Genomic DNA, 24,461 nt, shown 5'->3' on the forward strand with positions numbered 1-24,461 from the left:
CTTGAACCAGTGTACAAGGTACTGAATCAAATTTTCTTTTTTTTTTTAATAAATGGGAAGGGTAGAGGAACTGTAAAATCAGTCATAAAACATAAGGAATACTGCGGGATGATTCAAACAACCTGACTTACTATTGCATGTACACACGTTCATTTTCTCGAATTAGTACATACCATTGGAAACTGCGTCGACCCATAAAAATAACTCACGCGCCTATTATGTTTTTCCATTTTAAGCTTATAATAGCAGTAACGACCTCAGCAAAAGACATTTCCTTGGAATTAATGGCTGGCTGGGAGGCAGAGCCAAGGGCCACTGGTCCCTCCCAGCTGGTCATTAATCCTCAGGAAATGCCTGCACCTCCACATTACTGCTGAAGCACCATTATAGAAAATTCTCACAGTTCCAATATATGGAAATTTGAGGCTATTTTGCAAGCCCGTGGTATTCGTGTGAGTTAATAGGCCACCACTGAGCACGGAGGACGTAATTATCAAAACGACAGAAGGGAAAATAATGTTCTCCTAAGTCTGTAAGACTATAGGAAATGAGGACTGGCCTTATGGGAAGAGGTATATTTGAAGCTAAGACATTAATTTAAAAGGAGATTTGCAATCACATATATAAAAGTTTAAAAAGGCACAGCAATCCATTCTCTTTACTTGGTTTTAAAAGCATTTTCTTTTATAAAGAACAAATTAAGGTTATTTGGACATTTCCTCTCAAATAATCAACTGACATCACAGGGAACGAGGGCGGAGTGTTCTGAACACAAGTTGTTACCAGTGAGGCTGGAGAAACACACACCGCTGGGAGTGCTGAGGGCAGGACTTCTTTCTTTTTGATTTCTGCTTAAAAATTATATACACACCATTAAATATTTATATAGTCAACATTTTATTTTAGACTTTATTACAGCAAAAAACAAAAATGTCTTTCTTTTGTCTTACCTGGAGGCTTAGCACATGCAAACAAGCATTTATTAAAACTGAAGTTCAAAGGATACATAAGTACAGGGCTGGTGCTCTGGGACATGGTTTTCAGTTCTCTAAAAAAGCGTTTACTAACTTCCAGGCTAAATTGAAAATGAAAATTAGGTGTTTTCAGGTCTATTCATTACCGCCTTTAAATAAAATGAGCCCAACAAATGGTTTCAAACAAGGGAATTAATCCAAAAATCACACCAAAACCAGTCTATAAATCTCTTCAATGTTAAGTTATCGTAATGAACTACAAATGTGGGATATGATGCTTTACATTCCATGATGCCCATTGTGGGGTTGTCCACTGTGGGTTACAAATACCTGCCTAGTTCTAAGAATGTGTTGAAGCTGAAGAGATCTATTATACCTTGAATTGCGTCCCCCCAAAAGATATGCTAAGTCTTAACCACCTTGTATCTATGAACGTGACCTTAGTGGGACAGAAGGGCTAGCAGATGTGTCTTTAGGACAGGCCTAGTCAAATACGGCTGGTGCCCTTGCAGGAAGGGAAGAGATGGCCGGGTGCGGTGGCTCACACCTGTAATCCTGGCACTTGGGGAGGCCAAGGTAGAAGGATCATTTGAGCCTAGGAGTTTCAGAGCAGCCTGAGCACAAACAAGATTCCACCTTTGTGAAAAATGAAAAGTTAGACCAGCATGGGGGCCTATAATCCCATCTACTGGGGAAGCTGAGGCAGGAGGATGGTTTAGCCCAGGAGTTTGAGGTTGCTATGAGCTATGACGATGCCTTAAGACCCTGCTCCCTCAAAAGGGAGAGAGAGAGATGAGACAGACAGGAAGGACCCCAGGTGACAGCAGAGGCAGGGACTGGAGCAATGCATCTGAAAGCCAAGAAACATCAAAGGCATTAAGGATGACCAACGAAAACAACAACACCAGAAGCCAAAAGGCATGGAAGAGACTCTCCCCTATAACCTTAAGAGCTCACAGCCCAGCTAATACCTTGATTTCGGACTTTCCGTTTCTAGAACTGCAAAAAATAATTTCTGTTGTGGTAAGGCACCCAAGTTTGCCATATTTTGTTACAGCAGCCCTACAAAAAAAACTAATAAAGGACCTGAAGGAAGAGGTCATCAGAAGAACTGTAGTCAACATTCCAAATGGAGAAGTGAGGAAGGAGAGCAGGTGAGGCCAGAGGCAGCAGCTCCACACCAGCACGGGCAGTGGACAGCCTGCCGGACGTAACCCACTCGTGCAGCCTTGAGCTGGACACATAATCGCTCTCAACTTTCCCCTCTGTCACCTGCAGAGTATGAGAGAATTCTACTATATATAATCTCTAGACCCAGTCCAGGGTTACAGTTGGTAAGACGAAGCACCAGACATTTGAATACAGCAGAACCTCCACAGCTGACCACCTCCTCAGGCTGACCTGATTTTCACAGACGTGCACCACCTGTGCGTGTCAGTACAGGAGGCCTAGACCCTCAGGGGACCACCTCTGTGGGCTGACAGTTGGTTACAGTTCCTTGGGAGGTCACCTTATTGCCACTCTACTGTACTTTCAAAATTCACTGCTCTGGCACTGCGTGGACCTCGGTGACACAGGAAGCGGAACCGTGGTTCTCCACCTGCCACGCACCCTGCCCACACCAGCACTCTGGCCATATCTGTTTGGGTCACGTAAGGCCTCAAAGTGTTTGCTATGGAAATAAGAGCTGCCTGACCTGGTATTCGTTTATAATTTTTTTTCTTTCAAATACAGTTTTTCCTACACTAAGATTCTTGAAAATGTCTTCAACCAATTCAATAGTAAGCTTCTGTTTAAATAAGATGACAGTTAGGACTAAAAATAAAGGATGTCACTTGTAATTCATAGACTTCCAAAGAGAGAAGAAACAGCTCGGATTTAGGGTAACACAGGGTGTTGGGTCCCGATAAGCTGAACATATTTTCTAACAGGATCCCAATCTGCAGAGTTCTGCTCACTGTCACTGTGGTCCGGTATGGCCAGCAGCAGTGGCGGCGTCTGCGTTCTGCTATCTGACCAATGTTACCAAGTCTAGGAGTGACTGTGGACCACTAGACTTTGGCCATTCTGAGATTTTACATTCACAGTCTGAGCTGTTGGCAAATCCAGCGTTTCTCAGACCAGAGTACAGGGCTGAGATGCACAACTGCGACAGCCTGGCAGCCTGCCCACTATTTGTATTTTAGCACAGCTTTGCTCTGTGTGTGTGTGTGTGAGAGAGAGAGAGAGAGGGGGGAAAAAAGAGAGGGGGGGGAAGAGAGAGAGAGAGAGAGAGAGGAAAAGAGAGAGAGAGAGAGGAGAAAAGAGAGAGAGAGAATTTTTAAATCTTAACCGGGGAACCTAAACCCATGTTAGAACTCCCAAATATAGACATTCCTAAAGGTGTGAAAATGACAGGGTTCTACTATAATTCATTCTAGAGACTGAGCCGCATGGTCGAAGTGCAACCAACAGGACAGTTTCATTTGATCTTGTCATTTAAAATCTATGAGAAACAAAGAATTTCTTCATTCAACAATGTATTAAGCCACTACTATTTACCAACGCAGCACAAACACGTAAGTCCCTGCAGGCAAGCAGTGAGCGGTGTGCCAAGCCCACCTGGGATTCTGCCTGGGCGCCAGCCCTTTACAACGAGGGAATGTGTGGAGGGACCGCACAGCCACGGACCGTGGGCCAGAATTCTTCACCCCACACTTCTACTATCAGGCAGAGTTCTTGTATACCTGGAGAAGACCCATCTTAGTGCCTGTCACCATGGGCTGCGCCAAAAAGCCCCAAGCATCTGATGGTCCTACAAGGTAATACTTCAGTGGTGAATACAGGAACCTGCATATGTGACAGAACTGTGTTACACACACACACACACACGAGCACACGTAAAATGGGGGAAATCTAACTGTGATGGGGGACGCATAAATGTCAAGACCGGAGTTGAGATACTGCCCTGCTGTTTTACAGAAAGCCTCCCTTGGGGGACTGGGCAAACACCACGCAGCATTTCTCTGTAATTTTTCACAACTGGATGTGAATCTCCAATTGTCTCAATTAGAAAGAAAGATAACGATGTATTTGCTGGAACTGGGGGTAAAGGACAAAATAAGAAGGAAATAGAGTCTGATTTTTCACTCCACCAGAGAAAGGGCAGGAAAGAAACATTATTTTAAACAGTTAAAAATCTGCAAGGCTATCAAAACATTCCTTTCTAGTTTGATGTTTTTCTTGTCTAGGAGTTTTCAGAAGATGGAAAAGGGACGTTCAAGAGGATATTAAGAGTAGGGGCCCACAGACCACCTTAGAAAGTGGACCCTCATTAGCTATTTTTATAAAGAACATTTGTAATGTCACAGTATCACGCATAGTTTTAAAATTTTGCACTAAGTGAAAACTCATTAATGCTGTAAGAGCTCTCATTATAATTCATGAGCTGGGGAAGCCCAATGTGATCCCCTCTCCCGGATTAACTGGGGTCAGGGGCTGTGCTCCACACATCTGCCTCAGCTTCCAACGTGGACTCTCACAGGGGAGCCTAAAGCTGTGTGGCATTCTCAAATTTGGGTATTTCTATTTGAGATCCAGAGAGAGACAGGAAAAGTAACTAAATTTATTGAGTGCTCACTATGTGCCAAGCACTATGCTTTGAGCGGCCTAGACCAGGAAGGGTGGACCCGCGTGTGGCGAGGACACAGGCTCATGCCCCAGACATGACATCACATCACCACTCTGCCCATTCAGAATCACTCACTTAGGAGGCCAAAAACGATTAAGTGACTCAATGTCTAAGGTCACAGGCAGCCGTGGAGGGAAGGGCCGGCTACCAACACCATAGGGACAGCTGGATCCCTCACTGTGCCAATTTTATTAGAGTGCCAGCATGTAAAGCAATCTGCAGGGAGATTTAACCAAATTCCGCTCTACACAACCACCCAAACCTACGTGCTTTCAGCCCCATAATTAAACATGAAACAAAAGTGAATTGAGGTAACATAGCCGAAAGATTATACGGGACAAATAGGGGTCGAAACTCTTGCTTCTGCAAACTCCACTTACTCCATACTCCACAGATTTAACACAGAGCCGGAGCACAGGCACTCCTGCGGCTGCTCTGCGCTTCAGTCACCCGGCTTCAGCATTCTTAGTCCTCAGGGCTTGGCACACTGGACAATCGGCTTTCCACGGGTCTCCAGTATCCTATGCCTGGCTCCACACAGGAAGTCTGTCGTCCCTACGTTCCCCTTAGACCTCACCTCTGCAGACACCTCCACTATTCTCTCCTACGTGGGATCCTGCAGCCCTCAAGGGTACTTCCATGCAACGTCCCAATCAAAACGTCCGTCTCATTTAGACAAGTTTTGACCAGCACACTCTTCTGTTGGAATGAGGCAGTGAGTGTCTCACGAGGTGAGTTCTGAAATCCTCCCCTTCAGTGTGAGCCACTGTGGGGACCTCTGCAGCTCAGCCCTCCCTGGCCATTTCACCTCCTTCTTTCCACTTGGATCACTCAGCTCTCTCTCAGCCTCAACAACCCCTGTCTAGGTGCCACCACCTCCACACACAACTCCAATGCTGGGACTCTTCTGCTCTGTGGCTGCCCCTAAAAGCTGCCCATGTTAGCCTTTAGCCTTTATGCCTCATAAACTGCTGTGTAGGGCAGGGTGAGGCTGAAGACAACCTGCTCAGTTTCAGAAGTCGTGTGAACACCTCCATCCTGCTGTGAAATGTGAAATGATAACTTCTGCTATTTCCTTTAACGGAGGGTGCTCTGTGACTGATAAATCGCTTTCTTACATTATCCTAACCACAACCCAGAGAGGAAGACACTGAAGACGTGATAATTATCATCTCCATTTTACATGAGAAAACAGCTCATGGATATATAGTGGCCTGCCCAAAGTCACAGGACCAGAAATTCATTAAGCCAGAAGGCCAGTCAATTAGGCCTTCTCCACGCACCTGGTGTCCCTCCTCCCAAACCACCTGAAGTCCTGTTCAGAACTTTGGTTAAATGGGTCAGAAACACAGGACGTAGTGAGCAAGACCTGAGAATGTCATTGTGGGAAAGAGAGAGCTGACTTAACATGTTCCCATAGGTTTTAATCATAATGACGCGGAGGACCGTGTTCTAAGCATTCACTAGGAACTGGACACTTGAGCTAACATTATAACGGAGGTATCACCAGGCCTATTTTACAAAATTAGAAATTTAGGCTCAGACACAGAACAGTGACCTAAGCTGGACTCAAACTCAAACACGGATCTGTTAGGAAGCAAAGCACATACACTGCACAACACCACAAATAGTGAGTCCAAGAGGAAACAGCAGCTGCTCTCTGTCACCACCAAGAACAAGACAAGAGGAAATGGACGGAAAACCGTAAAAGGAAAAATTTGGGTTGAATGTATGAAGACCCTCTTGTCACAGGAAAGATGAGTAAACCCGTGCACCGTTATCAGGGTACTTATGAAATTTCCTTTCAAGATGGCTTTTTTTCATACACTTAATGATATTTTTCAACTAAAGATAATTTCAAGACTGTAAGCAAATTAATCTAAACATTTTGTCGGACTCAAAAATATCTCAGACTCAATAATAAAAAAATGAAAACACCTAAATATTCATACCAATTGAAAATTCTGTGTTTATATTATAGATATACAAGGCTAGCTTCCCAAATGGGAATCCAGATGTTTCTTGTAATATATTTACTTGAGAGAATAGCAAATAATGATGCTGAACACATACATTATAATAATCCCAGGGAGAAAAGTCTTTTTTTCTTAACGGAAACAATTTTCAATCTCAAGAGAATTCTTCCTACTGTAACTGTGTGCTCAACACTGCCACGCCCCTTCCATCTGTGTGCACTTATTATCCTGTTAATCCAGTTTCTACAATTTCAGTAGAATAACAATTTTGTTCTCTTCGATCTCAATGACTGAAAAGTCCCCCGACTGATCTTGAGGATTAGTGATTTAATAGTAAGGCAGATTACATTAGACAAAAATCATCCATCTATTGTTTATAAAATGATTTTTACGTAGTTCACCAATTGTCTAAATAGGATGAAAACACAAACCCCTACACCCATCTGATTCAAAGACAAATTATAACACCTGCAGAGAAGAGGAGGCACATCCCTGGAGGAAGAGGCCTACAAAACAAGAAAAAACACAGCAGCCACCACGGCCTTGGGCTCCTAGTCCGCAAATGAGCATTTTCCAAACAGCACGTCCAAACCGAATGCCACTGAACTCGACATCACGATAAAGGGATTAAGGAGGAGGAATCAGGCTGAGAGTAAGATAACGTTCATCTACATGTGGGAAATACCTGGGGCAACGATAAGAAAGGGGAATGAAGGACTTAAATTCCACTTCCTCTTAGAGGGGTAAATTTCATATTTAGCAAGAGCACGGGAGAATGAAAATGAAATGTTACCGGACAGACAGCACGGTCACTCCCCGCCTTTCCATCCCTTCCCAGCTCGTGAGGTGCGAGCCCAGTGTCAGGAACTTCAGCCTCTCGGGATAAAGTGGGACCACAGAGACGGCGGTCTCCGCCGAGGGGGCAGGGGCTGGAGAAAAGGCTGCTGCCGACCCGGGAAGTGGGGGCCCAGAGGACTCGGTAACCTGGGTAACCACGGACCAATAGAAAGACACTGTCAGCGACCAATAGGAAAGGGCGCTGCAGCCCGGAGGAACAGCGGGCCAATGAGAGACGGGCAGCCAACTTGGCCACCGGGGTATTTATGCTCCGCGGGGCGTTACTACCCGCAGGAGTCTCCCTCTCTCCGCACCCGAGGACGCGCTTCAGCTCTTTGCAAGTGCTGTAAAATTTCCCTTCCTTCTTCCTAAGTAAAATCTCTCTCTGTTAACCCTGACGCTGGTGTAGGCTACTCCTACTTTCTCCCCACACCGCCTGTGCACTCCAGTCTTATGTTCGGTTTCCACTCACTCCTGCTTTTGGTTACTGACCTGCCTCTGTCGAACTTTCTAGATCAGCCGAGGAATGGAACCAGCTCAGCTGGGCTCGGGAACCGGCCCCCAGCAGTCCCCACCGTCCCAGGCGGACGCCGCGTTAGGTTTCCAGCACGGAATCCAAGGGACAGAGAAGGTGGATTTACCTGGAAAGAAGTGGCGGGGAGGATCCTACCTCGGCAGACTCTGACACAGACCCGGCGGAGAGTGGGTCTCAACAAGGACGGACCGAGACCCAGCGGAACAGAGGGAAGGAAGTCTGCAATCGCACGTCCCAAAGTTGTGACAAGAATTCTTTTAAGGTACAGACTAGAGTCTATTTTGGAAAGCAGAGTGCCATTCTCAGGAGTGAGGGATGGGAACATTAATAGAGGGCACAGCCTTCCCAGTCTCTGCTGGGCCTGGGTGACAGCCGCGAGCAGCTTACTCTTCAGTGGACAGGTATGAGCTGGAATTCAAAGTTGTCACAAACACTGCTTTGATGAAAACAGGCTATAAACCAGTGTAGCCCCTTTGAAAATGCAAATCACCAGATATTTTAAGTCAAAGAATGTAGTTTAAATCCACATTCACTACTGGAAAATAAAAATTCAAAGACCATGCTCTGTGCACACTAAAGGCTCGTTCTGTTCACGGAGCATTCGAGCGGCACTGCTATGGGCCTGCACCACACTAACACCAACAGTCTGGACCTACTGTGTGCTCGCCACATGTTGGATAACGTCCTCTGATGGTTTCTCTTTTAATTCTTACAAAACAATCCCCTAAGACAAGAGCTATGGTTACTCTTTGTTTTTCACACAGGGAACTTGGGGCTGGTGAATGAGCAACTGGGCTTGGCTCTGCTGACACCTGAACCTGGCAGTCTGCGCTCCTATTCACCTTGATAAATTCCTTCCTACCTCCTAGGAGCTGCAGGTAAGAGGATAAATATGGTTTGCATCCTACCCTCCAAAAGCGAATTTTCACATACAAAGGGCAGCACTATTCAGAAACATTAAAGTATATAATTAAGTTGGTTTAAAACTTAGTGAGTTAAAAATTACTTGATAAACATAAATTATATTCAGCATGAACAAAAAGAAAAAATAATACTGCCGTTATGTTGAAGTGGTAACTGAGAAGAATCATCCCAGCTTTTCTGATTCCCTCCCCATCCTATTCTTGGAGCCTGAAACTAACACTTATCTACTAGATAAAATGTGATTCATTCTTTTACTAAATCAAATCTGTATACATTTGATATTAGCCTGAATAGTTTCTGTGGCAATAATGAGAGGATATAATGCTAAGCCCACCCAGGACAATTAATTGATATATCATATGTATGCATGTGCATAGACACACACACATATGTAAACTCAAATAACAGTATTAATACAGGTGAATTCAAATAGCATGTTCAGATTTGGTAAGCAATATAATTACTTCTATGGAAGGCATGTTAAATTCTAAAGAGCTCAAAATACTTGAAAACTGTAACCGCATTTGCCTTGTGTCTGAAGCAGAAAGGCACCACGTTTCCCCTTTCAGGTCTCCCAGACTATAAGCTTCCCAAAGGCAGCCCCTTCCACCTGTCTGGTGGGCCTTTCCATCCCCAGGACCTGGCTGAGGGCTTGATCTGTAGCACTGTCAGGAGATTATGGCAAAAATTTAGACACATGGAAAGCCCACAAATCAAAGAGTCTCAGAACTGGAGCCCTAAGGTTTAAATGGTCCTGGCAAGCAACAGACAAGCAAACAAGTGAATAAAAGATGTGAAGGAGCTCTGTCTGTAGCAGCACCATCCCTCTCCTGTAAGGGCCCACACTCAGAGAGACCCAGGCTGTGCCCTCCTGGGTCATAGCACACAGTGATGGCACGAGCTGCCCTTGGCAGAGCTGGGGTGGCCACATGTCCTTGAATAACCAAACAGGACCCTTTCAGCATCATAAGGCAATTTCTCTTTACTTGAATTTAAAGAGCTTTCATTCTACAGCCTGAGTCTAACATTAGAATATATTTAGTGCAATTCTTCTGAATGTGAAATGAGCCAAAAGGCTTATTAGAACGAGTCTAAGTGGTGGCTGCTCATTAATACTAAGGAAATAGACAAAAACGGCATCCTGAAAAAGACTTCTCATTTAAGTTATAAGACTGTATTTGTTGTAAGAATGAATAATGAGTGAAAACTGAACTTCACTATCATGGCTGCGTTCAGTTACTCCCCAGGACGGGGGTTACTGCTTAAAGATGATCTGAAAACCTTCTGTTGGCCGCTCCTCCACCTCCTCCCCTCAGAGCCCTCAGCAGAACTGACCTCCTGCCCCTGCCCTGCCCCCCATCTGCTGGAGGCGCTAATGAGCAGTGAAGTGGCCAAAGGGCAGGCAGCAGGGGGAGCAGAGAAAACAGAGCAAAGGAGGGGACAAGAGGCTGGATCCCAACAACCCCAATAATCAGTCCCTGGGTGACAGATCTGGCTGTAGCAATAAAGTTTTTGTGTTTTAAAACTGCAATTGCTTGACAGCCATTAGTTATGTACAGCATGTTGCTGTCAAGTACCTACACATGAAAAAAAGCAAGGGTAAACCACACCACCGGCCCAAAGGAGCTCCATCTGCAGGAGAGGTCGTAGGCTCGTTTTAACCCCATCACATTGAAATTATTTTCAAAAACATTTCAATATTTGTGTCAAGTATTAAAGAGTTTACTAACAAAAAACTACCTGATTTCACAAAAAGAATCTTAAAATTAAAAGTCTCTACCCTTAAAAATGGAATACAATATTATTTTGGAATATGGAATAATAATTTTACCTATTTATTTTTTTGAGACAAGAGTCTCACCTGGTCACCCTCAGTAGAGTACCGTGGTGTTCCAGCTCACAGCAACCTCAAACTCTTGAGCTCAAGCAATCCTCTTGCCTTAGCCTCCCAAGTCGCTGGGATTACAGGCACCCGCCCCAGTGCCCAGCTATTTTTTAGAGACAGGGTCTCGCTCTGGCTCAGGCTGATCTCAAACTTGTGAGCTCAGGCAATCCACTCCCCTCAGCCTCCCAAGTGCTGGGATTACAGGCGTGAGCCACCAAGCCCAGCCTTCATTTAATTGTTTAATGTTGTATATTAATTTTATTTATATACACCATGCACTTTCCAATCGTTTAGAAATATTTACTACCATCCATGAATAGAAGTTGGGTAAGTCTGGGCAGTGCCTGTGGCTCAAGGAGTAGGGCGCTGGTCCCATATGCCGGAGGTGGCGGGTTCAAACCCAGCCCCAGCCAAAAACCACAAAAAAATAAAAAAGTTGGGTAAGTCTAAGTAAATCTGTATGGGAGTAGGTATAGTACCCTGTGTAAGAAAAGGCTCACATGCCTTTGTTTCCATACAGAATGGTCACTGGATTCCATGATACCTGTCATTTTATTAGAGAAAAATTGAGAGAACTGCCTTGGTCACGATTTTATTGATCTGATGCTATCAGGTGGAGGAGCAGGACATTTATATGAATTTTTCTGGAATGTGCCATGGTAGATGAGTAAGAGAAAAACAAGTTCCTCCCTGATTGTAGCTGAGTAAGATAACAGGGCCACTGCAGCCAGCCACCTGTTGTCAGACCCAGCGGCCAACCTTGGCACAGTCCTGAATGGTTGGGGTCTGGTACAGGCTGGCCATGCCAAACAGAGCTGGATGACATGTAGGGCAGACTATCTATCCCTTTTTTAAAGACTTATTTAACAGTATAATTAAGAACTGCACTTAATATATTAAAATAAACCACCAAGAGATTAATCGCAAATCAAAACATCAATGATCAAACCCAGTTCTTGGCTTTCAGGTACGACTGACTAGTATTTTCAAATTTAATCTTGCAATTTTCAACAATCACTTTAGTGAATTTTGCAGTAAGGTGTTAAAACAAAATAAATTTAAGCCATATTCTCCACAGGGAAAGGGTTTGGAAAATACTCCACTTTTAACCACGAAATATTGCAAAGGAGGAGATAGTTCTAAAAGATGGGATATAGCGATTTTGAATGTGTTATATGTATCAGAAAATTTAATTTATTAAATCACTGAGCATATAGTAACAATTCATGTGCTATAAGGGCAGCATCTGCTGGTTTTCAAAGCATGTTATTACAACAAGTTCTACGTGAAAATTATAATCCCTCCACACACTCTATTAGCAGACAGTTTTTGATGTAATATCAAAGTCATTTCTTCTCCTGACTCCAATACAAAGTTGCAATTATCTGCAATAAGCAGTATTGGCTGTTCCCTTCTAAGCAATGAGCTTGTATCTCAGTTTAAACGTGGCAAGTGTTAAATTACAGACGGCTAATTTTATTTTTAAAAAGGAGAAAATAAATGGAGGGAAAAAGTAATGGAAATGAACACCTAATGGTTTAACTTCAGAACCAGGTTGGCAGGTTCTTCAGAACATTAGAAATTGGGATCTTTATAAGGAAAGCAAACAGCTTCGGTCACTCTGGTTTTAGCAAATTTTGTTCTGATTTAGCTCCCCCTCTCAATCCTCAAATCATCACTTAAGGTTCTAGATTTAAACAAAATAGGAAAAACAAAAAGTCCTTGTTACCTACCTACAATTGTCACGTTTGACTAACAAACAAAACCACATCACTTTCCTGTGTATCACAAGCTCTTCAATAAAAGAAAGACAACTCCCCCCTCCCAAAAGAGAGATGGACTGCATATTTTTAAATCTATGTACTGCACACATCTCATTACCAAATACAGAAAATCAGCAGCCTGAGGAACCAAATGGGATTGTCAGCAACTGTCTGGTGACCAACTGAAGTTAAGTTTCAGAATCTGCTCCTTGGGTCAATTTCTACCCATTTTGCTATCTCCAGAATAATTTTTTTTTTTCCTTTAAAAACCATTAATTCATAGTGGGGAATATTTTCTTTCTGTTGTTAATTTCCTTTCGCATGAAAATTTAAGCAAGGCATTTAAAAACGTGGCCGTTCCCGCTGATGTGTGCTTCCCATGGGGTTCCTCTTCTCCCCCAGAAGCACCGGCTGTCTCAATAAGCAACATTTGGGGGGCAGCATTTCACACGTGAGGCTAACAACTTTAATTACTTCACTGTATTCTTAAGCCTTAGCTCCACTCTCCAAAACTCCGTCCAAACATTTTCCATCACTAAAGTAGTCATGCAATGAGCTCCTTTCCTGCAAAAACTGAGAGATCCAAACACAAAATGCCTGACTCCAGTCGGCAGGACAGGCTGCTAGAAATCTCAGCACATGCAGACTGAGGCCAAAGGCAGAAACGCTACTTTCAAACGGGCATATGACACCAACTCCCACTATCAGAACAAAGTCTTACACGCTGTGATGTGACATTTCCCCCTTGACTGCAAATACAATTGAAATGTACTTTATTTATAATCAATTCTTAAACCCACTGATACTCACTGTAGCCATGCCAGAGACAGAATGGCTCCACAGGGGTGTTTAGTGAGTGTAACACACAACTCTGTCACCCGCTCCGTGTATCACCATGGGTGGCCCTAAGTAATAAGGGTGGAGGCTATGCATCACCAACCCCAGCGTCAAAGTGTCCAGGGAGAGTCACCATAACTTCTAACATTTATTGAGCATTTAGTATGTGCCACACCCTTCATTAAGCCTTTTGCATAGATTATCTTGCTTAATCCTCACAACAACTCTTTGGGAAGAGAACATACTTCCACAGGTGAGGAGAGTGGACCTTTAAAATTTGTAGGCTGGGCGTGGTGGCTCATGCCTATAACCCCAGCACTCTGGGAGGCCGAGGTGGGTGGATTCCTTGAACTCAAGGAAATGGGTGAATGACACTGTTGGAAAGAACTGAACTTATTATAAGGCACAAGCCCATTTCCTATGGAAAATGAAATGATTTATTTCTTCAGGACAAGTTTCCCAGGACAGAGTGTCACTGAGTGGAGCGCCTCGCTGTGCCTGGCTGAACACTCTGCCCAGGGGACGACCCACAAGCAAGGCAGGAGCACGGCGTGTACAGAAAATATACAATTTCCTTTTATTTCCTCTTCTAAGTGGAACAACCCTTCTTTGGGGACCAAATCCAGGGCTTGTAACAATTCCCCACATAGTATTTTCCATCCTCACAGCCAGTAAAATTAAGAAACCATGAGAAGTCAAGAGCATGGTCCAGCTCTTCCCACAAAGGCCAGGGCTTCTGGGGCTGACTCATGCAGGCTTCTCACCTGGCGTGAAGATCAGATGCCTGGAATCCAGACCCTCAACCCCCAAATCAGCAAGAACTCATTAAGAAGAAAGCATACCAGATCCTTCCATCCTGCTGTATTTTACTCCAGCCTGGCTGAGACACCAGCTTTGAAAGGAAGGTGGCGAAGAAGACAGTCATGAAGACGGCAAGTGTGAACAGGCACCTTCTGCACCAGGCTGGTAGGCGTGAACAGGCACCTTCCTGCACCAGGCTGGCAGGCGTGAATGGGCATCTTCTGCACCGGGCCGGCAGGCGTGAACGGGTACCTTCCTGCACCAGGCCGGCAGGTGTGAACGGGCACCTTCTGCACCAGGCCGGCAGGTGTGAACGGGCACCTTCCTGCACCAGGCCGGCAGGTGTGAACGGGCACCTTCCTGCACCAGGCTGGCAGGTGTGAACTGGCACCTTCTGCACCAGGCCGGCAGGTATGAATGGGCACCTTCCTGCACCAGGCTGGCAGGCATGAACGGGCGCCTTCCTGCACCAGGCTGGCAGGCGTGAACAGACACCTTCCTGCACCTGACTGGCTTGTAATTAGTTCACTGAGCAGCTTTGAGGCCACAGAAAGGTTCTGAGAGGAGCAGTGACCTGCCTGTGACTGGTGGAAGTGAGCTGGTAAGTGTTATAGGACAGCCCAAAGAGAGTTACCAGAACCCACTTGATGAAGATTCTGTTGCTGGTCAGCTGTCATTGTTTTTGCTTACAACGCATCTCACTTCATTTTACCCACATTAATCCCATGACTTCAGAGAGTTCATCTATTTTCTATTATGTTGCCTATGGAAAGACTGCACACATTTTTCTCACTGATTCATTCAACGGGATGGGATGTCCCTTTGGAGTACTGATGATCGGAAACAGCAGACGTGCCTCGCGATGTACGCCAACACTAATTTGGGCTACAGCATGGTCACCAGTGTATACTGGAAGTAGCACTTTTTGACTTCTGAGACTGAGGAAAGAAAGGCCTTACAGCCTTCTCAGTTACCAGAACACTCTCCCTGGGAGCCCAGAGTACATATGAGAAGACTAAGTCCCCTGAGGCCACCAAGCTGTAGAGGCCACATGTGGGCAGTCCAGCAGACACCCCCGATATCCCCAGAATTCCCACCAGTGCTGCCAAAGTACCACACCTGTAAGTGAAGAAGCTTCCAGATTCCAGACCCAGGTGTCCAAGTCATCCCTAGACGCTTGAGTCCTCCCAGCTGAGGCTCTAGACATCCTGGGGCAGAAAGAGGCCTGTCTTCTCTGCCCTGTCCATATTATTGACCCAAAGAATCCATGAACATAATAAAATACATGTAGTTACTGTTTTGCACTATTAAGTCTTCGAAGTGGTTGATTAAGCAGGAATAGATAACTAGAACCATACTACAGCAAGGGGTTATGGAACTGACACCTGGATTCTGATACTTAGTTCTGGATGACATTATTTCAAAAGATTAATTAAAAAACAAACATAGAGAAGAATAACAAGAATGTTCCTTTATGGTGAAAAGACTGAAGTTATTCAAACCAGAAAACAGAACAGAGTAAGTATGTGTTAATTTTCCTCAAATTATTCCAAGGTGAAAAGAAATTAACTTCTGGTAACTGAGAAAGCTGTAAGGCCTTTCTTTCCTTAGTCTCAGAAGTCAAAAGGTGCTACTTCTGAACACTTATGACCGTGCCGCAGCCCCAATTAATGCTGGCATACGTAGCAAGGCAGGTGGGTGGAAGTGCAAGGAATCGCTGTGTATTCCAGAGGAAGGCCTAGAAACAGCGGACAGAACTTATAGGAAGTCAGGTGAAAGAATTTTCTAATGTTCAGAGCTGTCCAGGAAGGAAAACGCAGCCCTCACAGGCAGTGAGCTCCCTGATGTTCAAGGTGATCAAGTACCGGCTGGACGGTCATCACCTGGGGGTGCCTTTGCAGAGAATTCATTTACTGAACAGAAGGTCGGGTCAAATACCCTTCCTTTCAGGTTATACTGTAACACTGAGATGTTTTTAATCTAAAGATCATCACATTTCCTCATGCTAAATAATCTAATCCCAACATGTTGAGCAGAGAAAAAACACAAGATGAATAAATTAAATGAAAGGCAAGGACAAAGCATGAGTAGAAAGTGGTACAGAATTCTGAGCAGAAAGCAACAGCAAATGTACAGAAGACGTGACCCAGCAGGAAAGAACCTGTGAAAACACGAAGCGCAAAGGGGCGAGCGGGAAGCAGTAAAAGGGCCAAAGAGCCGTCCCGGACAACAGCCACACGGAGGGCCTGCCTTCCCCGTCCTTCAGAAATGGTTTTGTTCGTTTGCACACCTTTTCTCCTGTCAGTGGGAAAGACAGACTAAAGAACATGGGTGATGTGTGACCCAGGGAACAAGGTTCAGGTGACAGAACCAGGGAAGTTTTGCAGAGATCACCGAATGGTCTCAAAAGATCCGGGATCTATGTGTCTACGGGACTAAGGGCACTTCCCTGGGTGCAGGTGTCTCTAAGGTTAGTGCGCAGAGAAAGGGTGCTAGGAAAACTGGAACCACGCCAACATGAAAAAGAAAACACAAGCCACCTAGAAAATGAGACGTGTCTGAAGAAGGCCACAGGGAAGAAAAAAAGAAAACTTTGTAAAGTCCTCTCATACCTATTTCATCGGACATTTGTCACCATTTGTAATCAGTTTCCAAGGTCTCGTAATACGCTTTAGTCATTCAAAGCTCTGAACAAGTTATGTCATTGTTACCCCCTTTGAATAAGAGTGATGTTAGTAAGAGGAAGAGGAGTCCCTTCCAGAAAAGCGAAGTGTTGAGGCCAGAGCCGAATGGCCAGAGTGCTGATGCTGTCACCTGCCTAACCCTTCCAAGGGCTCATTGCCCCACAAAAGAGAAACTCACGTAATTAACTAAACACAAATTTTCTTATAAATTTTTTTTTAAAAGAATAGGAATAAATGTATGTCGTCACTCACCCATTTCCGGGGTCTGCCTCTTGGCCGCTTTTCCCCAGTTGCTTCCGCTTTCTGCAACATGAAAAAGTCAGTCGTTAGGTTCCCACCTGAGGTCATCTGTGAGCACTGCGCCAGGGACACTGCAGGGAGGAACGTTCTGGTTTGCAGACCAGGTACCTAGATTATTTTAACAACCTCTTTTTCCTCTAAGGTTCATCTTCTGCATTTTTGAGTGGATTTTCTTCCCTGTTTTGTTTTCCAGTGCATGCTATAAAATGCTTTCTGTGAAACCCCTCTTCCATAAAAGACTCCCCTGAGTGATCTCTTCTGAAATGCATGAAATCTGCTGTTTAAAAAGCTATTTTGATTTTATTTCTTTCCATAGTTAAAAAATTATCCCCACATTCTAAAATTGTATAAATTACTATTTTAGAAAACAAATGCTTTTTTTAAATGAGCAAGATTCTTTCCATTTCACAACTCAAGTTACAAAAATTAAGGTTGACATACTGCTTTTGAGTTCACAAAGCTCTTCTAACCTATATTGACAGCCAAAAGCAAGTCTAAATGTAAAAAGGAACACATAAGCATTCTCATTCAAAATAAAAAACAAATTTGAACAGTTTTATTTGATAAATTTCCTGTTTCTTGCCCCAAAACAATCACTTGTCAATCAATTCACCTAAAGCAGAGGGAAAATAAAGCTGGCAGAAATCATGAATGCTTGTCCCAGAGATGGAAACTGTTAAGTACCTAAAAATAATACATTTTAAATGCATGTTATTAACAATGCCACACTCAACACAGACCTGACCTGAAAATATTTATAAGAATCAAAGAGTTTGCTTGCTTAACTACACAGATTTTTCTGGTATCACAGTTTTTTCTCTTTTGAATCAAATTTTAACATTAGCTACAAATTCATTAGCTTTTCCCGTTTTTACCACCTCTAATCCCTAAACACAACAAAAGCATATACAACAACCCCCACTTCGTATCTTGTATGAAAACATGTTTATGCTTTTCAAGATGAAGAAAACTTAGTACAAATTGTTCTGTGTATGAGAATCTTCCCAAGTCTATTTCCATCAACATGAAAACCCCGGTAACCTGAGTCAGGATGACTTGTTTGCCTTTTACTTTTGTTGTCTGGGTTAGCAGCTGGTGACACATTAAGGGCTGTTGTAACTGTCTACACTGCCAAATAAAACTTTCCTCTTTCAGTAAAAAACAGGTAATATATGATAACTGATAAGGTAAGTTAAATAATAGATAAAAATAAGCCACAAGATTGCTCACCAAATAATATCCCCCGACCTGGCATTACTCCATAACAGGTCCCATGAATTAAGACAAACTCTTTACAATTGTAATGCTAGCTCTCATTTATTGAGCATTTAAAATACCCCAGGCCGACTCAGTCACCTGCTACTTTCTCACAGACCCTTATAATGTGGGCATTGCCATTTCTCTTATTTTGGAGATGAGTGGCTAAGTCTTAGACAGTTTAACATATACGAATATAACTGGCTGGAGTCACACATCACACAGGTAAATGGTAGACCTGGGATTCGAAGCCAGCTGTGTTTGACTCTAATGACAGTACACAAGCATTTGCTACCACAGAAAATATTTTAGGAAACTAAAATCGTCACCACTTAAGCTAATTTTCCAGAACAGAAAAAAGCCTGGTGGCCTTTAGCTGTACCTAATGGTTAGATGTGACTTGTTCACACCCATTGAATGGCTCCACAGAGGGGTCCATTATTGTCAGGGGTGAGCAGCCCCGCCTTACTTCAGTCCTTGACTTCAGCATGAATTAGGGAGAGTTCAGGGCCTAGTAGATCACACCATCGTTCAGAGCGTTGTTCCTGGACAGGAAGTGTCCTGAGAGGACCACAGAGCCCACTCTGGAAAGCTCAGGTCTGAATTCCCGTGCTGCCATTTTAGTTCTATGACCTTGGGTGGTCCCTGAAGACCCTAGTCTGATGTCACCTGTAAGTGGAGATAAGGCCTCCTGGACAGGGGTCGCCCAGGTGCTTCTGAGTACCCGCTATAGACATTCTTTCACTCCCGACAAGATGAAACCTTTCAAGAAGTTTTCTGTCAAGCTAGTTCAATGTCACAGGTTCAGAAAATGCACATATTCCATTACATCCACCACCTTTAGGATGAAGCTTCCAAGAAACCCTTTAGATCAGGGGTCCTCAAACTGCGGCCCACGGGCCACATGAGGTGGTGTGATTGTATTTGTTCCCGTTTTGTTTTTTTATTTCAAAATGAGATATATGCAGTGTGCATAGGAATTTGTTCATAGTTTGTTTTTTTTAGACTATAGTCCGGCCCTCCAATGGTCTGAGGGACAGTGAATTGGCCCCGTCTAAAAAGTTTTAGCACCCCTGCTTTAAATAGAGCAAGGTGAGTCATATGACTACACAATTCTCTGGTACAGAAGCAGTGGCTGATTTAATCTTGGGGAGCAATTGTAAGATTGCCTGCTTACCCAGGAGTAAATCACACACAAGGAAGACAGAAATCCTTTTTACTGGGAATGAGGGTGATGTGCTGGGTTGCGGGAGGCGGCCATGGACCTGACCGGCTTTAGGGGCCGCACCAGCAACTCCTGTGCACTCGCTACGTGGCAAGGCCATGATGTGACCAGGGTGTATCTAAAATCTACTCGAGAGAGGGTTTTTATTTTTATACCTAAAAAGGGTTTCAGTGCATTTCAAAGTAAGAGAAAGTAAATCTCTCAGAGAGAGAGAAAGCCCTGAAAATAAGATGGCTTGTAAATGAGCATCTCATTTACAAAAAGCCTATTGAGAAATAAAATTCGCACCATTACCTAAAGGGCAAAATATCACGATTATCACTTGGACTTGTTAAAAGCAAACTTGCTCCTTGGTCATTCAGGCCAGTGTTACATGTAAACTGAGACCCTCTTCGGAGGCAGCTTCTGGAGGAAACACATTAGCTGTCCATCCGGGAGGTTTGCATTGTTCTTTAAAACCCACATTATTTAATCATTCTAATCAAACTCCACAAAGGCTGAAAAACAAGTTAGGATTTTAGTTTGCAAACCAGCACAGAGGGCGGAGTTTTACATGTTGGAAAACACTGGCTTTAACACGTTTTCCTGTGTTTAATGCTCTTCAGGATATTATTTTTCAAAGAAGACAAACAAAACTTTCAGGGGGCTTGTTTTGTTTTAATGCATCAACAAATGCAACACAGTCCAAGTGTGTATTTGGTTTTCCTTTGCCAGAATAGAAATTAGGTTCTAACACTACAACCCACACGTAACAAAGACAAGGGAGAGATGGTAGGAATTCTGAATTTGTAAGAACTGAAATTTGAGAATATTACTGGCACTATTATGCTAATATTCACAGCCATATGTTGTTAAAAGTACTATTTCCTCCTTGATTTTCCTCATTCATTTTTTTAAGTTTAGATTCATAACTGTAAAGTTAATTTTATAACATGTTTAGAAGTAAGGTCATGAGGGTTAGGAGGAATGATAAGTGGGGAATGTAGTTATGTCTTCTAAGATGTTCCCCACATTAAAAAGGTTAAAAAAATTCATCTAGCAAATATACTTCTTGAGTTTGATGACAGCGGCTTAGTTTCTGGTGTCCAAGAGGTGATCACTTCATACTTGTGGAAAAGAAGGAGAAAAACAGAGAGGGAGGGAGGGAAGGAAGGAAGGAAGGAGGGAGGGGAGAACTTATATGTGTGTTTTATTTCCTTCTTATCATCGGAATGCTGGAACTCAGTAAAACCTTGCAAATCATTTCATCCAGCCCTCTCAATGAACAAATAAGGAAACCTCTGGATGTGATACAATTCCCAAAGGCAAAGCCCAGTGGTTTTACTTGGGGGCCAGAAGTCTGTAGGTATCAGTCCGAAGGCACCCATTTCCAGTCCCTTCTTAACCTCTGCAGGGCCAGTTTAAAGGTTTCTCAAAACCTACACTCACTGCTTTTCAAGCCTGTATTTCAGATAACTAGCGATAACTAGAGATAACAGAAACTAGATGCATCATCTATTTTATAAGATATTTGATGGCACATAGTAATGGAAAGAGTGTAAGCTTTGAATTAAAAGTTGAATTCAAACCCAGATGCCATTGTTTACCAGAGCCGACCATCAGACACGCCCTCACTTACACCTTGGACCACAGTTCTCTCACGTACGGGATGAAGACCACTAATGCTGAGTCAGATTAAAGGAGCTAATATACAGGAAAAGTGCCTGACGAAAGCTGGGGCATTTAGTAGGTAGTGGAATGTAATTTCTTCTCTGTTCCCCTATTTTAAAACAAACACCTACCAATTCTGTAAGTTCCCACAGTGGTTTGCAAGTATTATCTTGTATCTTATTTACATAGTCAGCTGCGACTCACAGATGTGAGACTGAGCAAGGTACCGATGTTCACAGAAAGAACAACGGAGACCCAACCTGATTTCAAGGCAGGGAAGGGTCTGTCCTTTAGGGAGTGATTCCCACGTCAATTAAAATTGCCATGGGAAAAGTTAATATACAAAAGATTCCAAGTTCTCTATAAACCCATGTGGATAAGAGCAGCAGTTGGGAACCAAGAGAGTAATCTGATTCTGACTTTGGGGACAAATTTAGATGGCCATTATAGCAAATATAGATGCTATTATAAATGTTCTCACTATATTTTATATGTACTGTGATGAATGTGGGATAAAGCCATAATACGGGTACTCCAAATCAATCACCCAACTATATAAAAAACAAGCTAGAAAAATACTGGGTGTGATGGTCCCTGTTTTGTTTTCATGTATTTTGAGGATTTTTTAAGACTTAGACCTGCTGAACCTAAGAATCTGTGGAGCCCACTATCCAAAGTCTGGAAAGTCAGGCCTTAGTTGTTTCAGCCACTCAGACAGAAACAGCATAAACCAGTGTGCCCTGGGATTCTCGCTTTCCCGATTTTAAGTGCGACACTTTTAGTCTTGAAAAGATGCTACCATTTGCTATCGCAATAACTTTTTCAATAGGAAATACAAGTAAATTCCACCATTCCTGTGGTTCTTTCATATTTTACCTGAGGAAGCCCTTATCGTCAGCTTCCGTCGCTGTTTTGCACAGGATTATCTTCATGGATGGAGACTCTGAATTGAAACCAAGTCAAAGTAACAGGAAAAGTTATTATTTTCAAAATTTAAGATTCTCCTCTTCCAAGTCTTCCCTTTGCTTAAAAATCCACAGCAGTAAGGCGAGATTTCACAGCTATTACCTTCCGAACACACTTGTGATTATCGTAGACAAAATGCCTGCATTCCTTCTCATGAAATCAGATAGAATATGCCATTCAAAACTGGCGTGTTAAAGCAACAGCCTAAGCTACGCTCAATTGTCTCTTCATCTTTTTCTCCTAGTTGATGAAACAAAGATTCGTAACTAAAAACTTGAGAATCTGGGAGGGTGTAATTCAGTTTCCACCATGTGTCTTCCAACAAGAATGATCCTCCAGCACCCACCCATCTCAAGGAAGAACTGAAATGCAAGAGATGCCAAGTCAGTGTATTCTATATCCTTAGCAAGGTGATCTACTGAGACCTAGAGATGAACATGAGCCAGGAATGTAGGTCAGCCAGAGAAACGAGCAGCTTTCAAGTTCAGAAGGGTGATAGCTTCCAGAGAATTAGAACTACAGGTCCTCTGAAAGAAAGTTACTTCATGAAATAATTCAAATGTATTTAAATCTCCCATATTTGGATCATAACCTGTGATGACATAAAAAAAAAAAAAAGGGCACTGCTAGATACAATTTGCTGATGCGTTAAGTAAGGCCCTTTCTTGGTAAAGTAAAATAAAAAAATCAGTCAATTGTTTAGGCAAATCAGCTTAAAATATCAAGATAATGGAAACAGCAGTTGGGCTTTACATAATTCCACCTGCCTAAATTCATGTGTATACTAAAATAGGGCCCTGAATCCCAAAATGGAACTCACCTGCCCATTAAAGTACAGCGGAATCAAACTCAACCACACTCATCTGTAGACGCCACAGGCTGGAATTATCTGACAATGTCCAACATCACCTCTCCCTGACTGACCTAGGATGATGCTGGTTACTCTTTACAGCGGGGCCTGCTGTAGTCTGAAGAAAATTCTGTCCTCACTCAGCACTTATGCCAAATAACTTCTCTGAAATGGCGAGTAAAACCCACATTTTCTCTTCCTAAAATACCTGTGATTGGACCACATTTCTAGGAATAGCAGTAATTAGAAGGAGCATGAACAGGTCTTCACAGCCTTCAATTAGTATGAGGACTTATTTTATAGCAAGTTGAAGACAAATCAAATACTCATTCTGAAGAGTCTTTGAACCATAGCTACTTCACCTCGGTGGCATTATCATTCTGCACTTTGCTGTCTACATCTGGCTACGACATCAAAAGGCAAAAGGAAGATTAAGCCAATCTCTGTTACTACTCCTGAGATTCTGTTATATTTTTTTCCTTATAATAAAATTTAATTCAACTTCAGATAATTTTCTTAAAAGTACTTGAGTAAGAATTGGCTTGAAACATAAAGATGAATTTGACTTGAGACTTTGAACACTAAAGAATTTATTACAAACCCTCTCAGTCATGATTTTAAAAAGGAGCAAAACCCTACAGTAAAGGAGATTATAACTTCCTTCTCTCCACACAGGAAGTGTGAACCTGAGAAGTACCTTGCTCCCCCACAGCCAGGAGAGGAAAACAAAACCTAAAAAAATAAATTAGGAGACATCTGGTCACAGGTATACAGCAAAGTATTAAAAAAAAGGGGGGAGGGATAAAAACATATACAAATACACAGGCACACAGATAAATTATTCAGGAAAACATAAACTTCTGATTACTTTTATTAAATAACAATATGAAACTTGTTCAGGGACAGATTTTGAGCACTCAGATCGGATCTATAGTTGTCCTGTGATGTGCATCCAGGGAGTCACTTTTCACGGAGAATAAGTAGATTGAAGAATACTTATCTTCTCTTCCGAAAGTTCTAAGCATAACACATTGTGTTTTTATAAATGTGTTTGTTTTTACCTATTGCATAGATCAGTCTTCTATTGAATGTGGTCTGGAAGTAAAGTGATGGCTAATTTCGCAGTCACCCACTTGGTCTTGCAACACTCTGCTTGCTTGTCAAGTTTCACACTGTTAATTTTCTAACAAGCAGCTTTGTTTTCAAATGTCCCAGACTGAGTCCACACATAAACTTTGTAAGCAAAGAAACATCAAGAAGCAAGAAGTTTTACACAACACCATCAGGGGTCCTGCACACGCTGCATCTTCCCTAAGGTCTGGCTCCT

At 43.0% G+C, this 24,461-nt stretch overlaps 1 protein-coding gene across 1 annotated transcript in view; it reads right to left on the reverse strand.

The window, feature by feature from the left end:
* Positions 1-24,461, reverse strand: part of HMGA2 (high mobility group AT-hook 2) — a 127,684-nt gene that overhangs the window by 97,475 nt on the left and 5,748 nt on the right. Inside the window, exon 3 of the mRNA XM_053557041.1 lies at positions 17,139-17,189. Coding sequence (XP_053413016.1) covers positions 17,139-17,189 — 51 coding nt within the window. The remainder of the gene's footprint in view (positions 1-17,138; positions 17,190-24,461) is intronic.

The sequence above is a fragment of the Nycticebus coucang genome, chromosome 12 (assembly GCF_027406575.1).
Source record: "Nycticebus coucang isolate mNycCou1 chromosome 12, mNycCou1.pri, whole genome shotgun sequence".
Classification (NCBI taxonomy): Eukaryota; Metazoa; Chordata; class Mammalia; order Primates; family Lorisidae; genus Nycticebus; species Nycticebus coucang.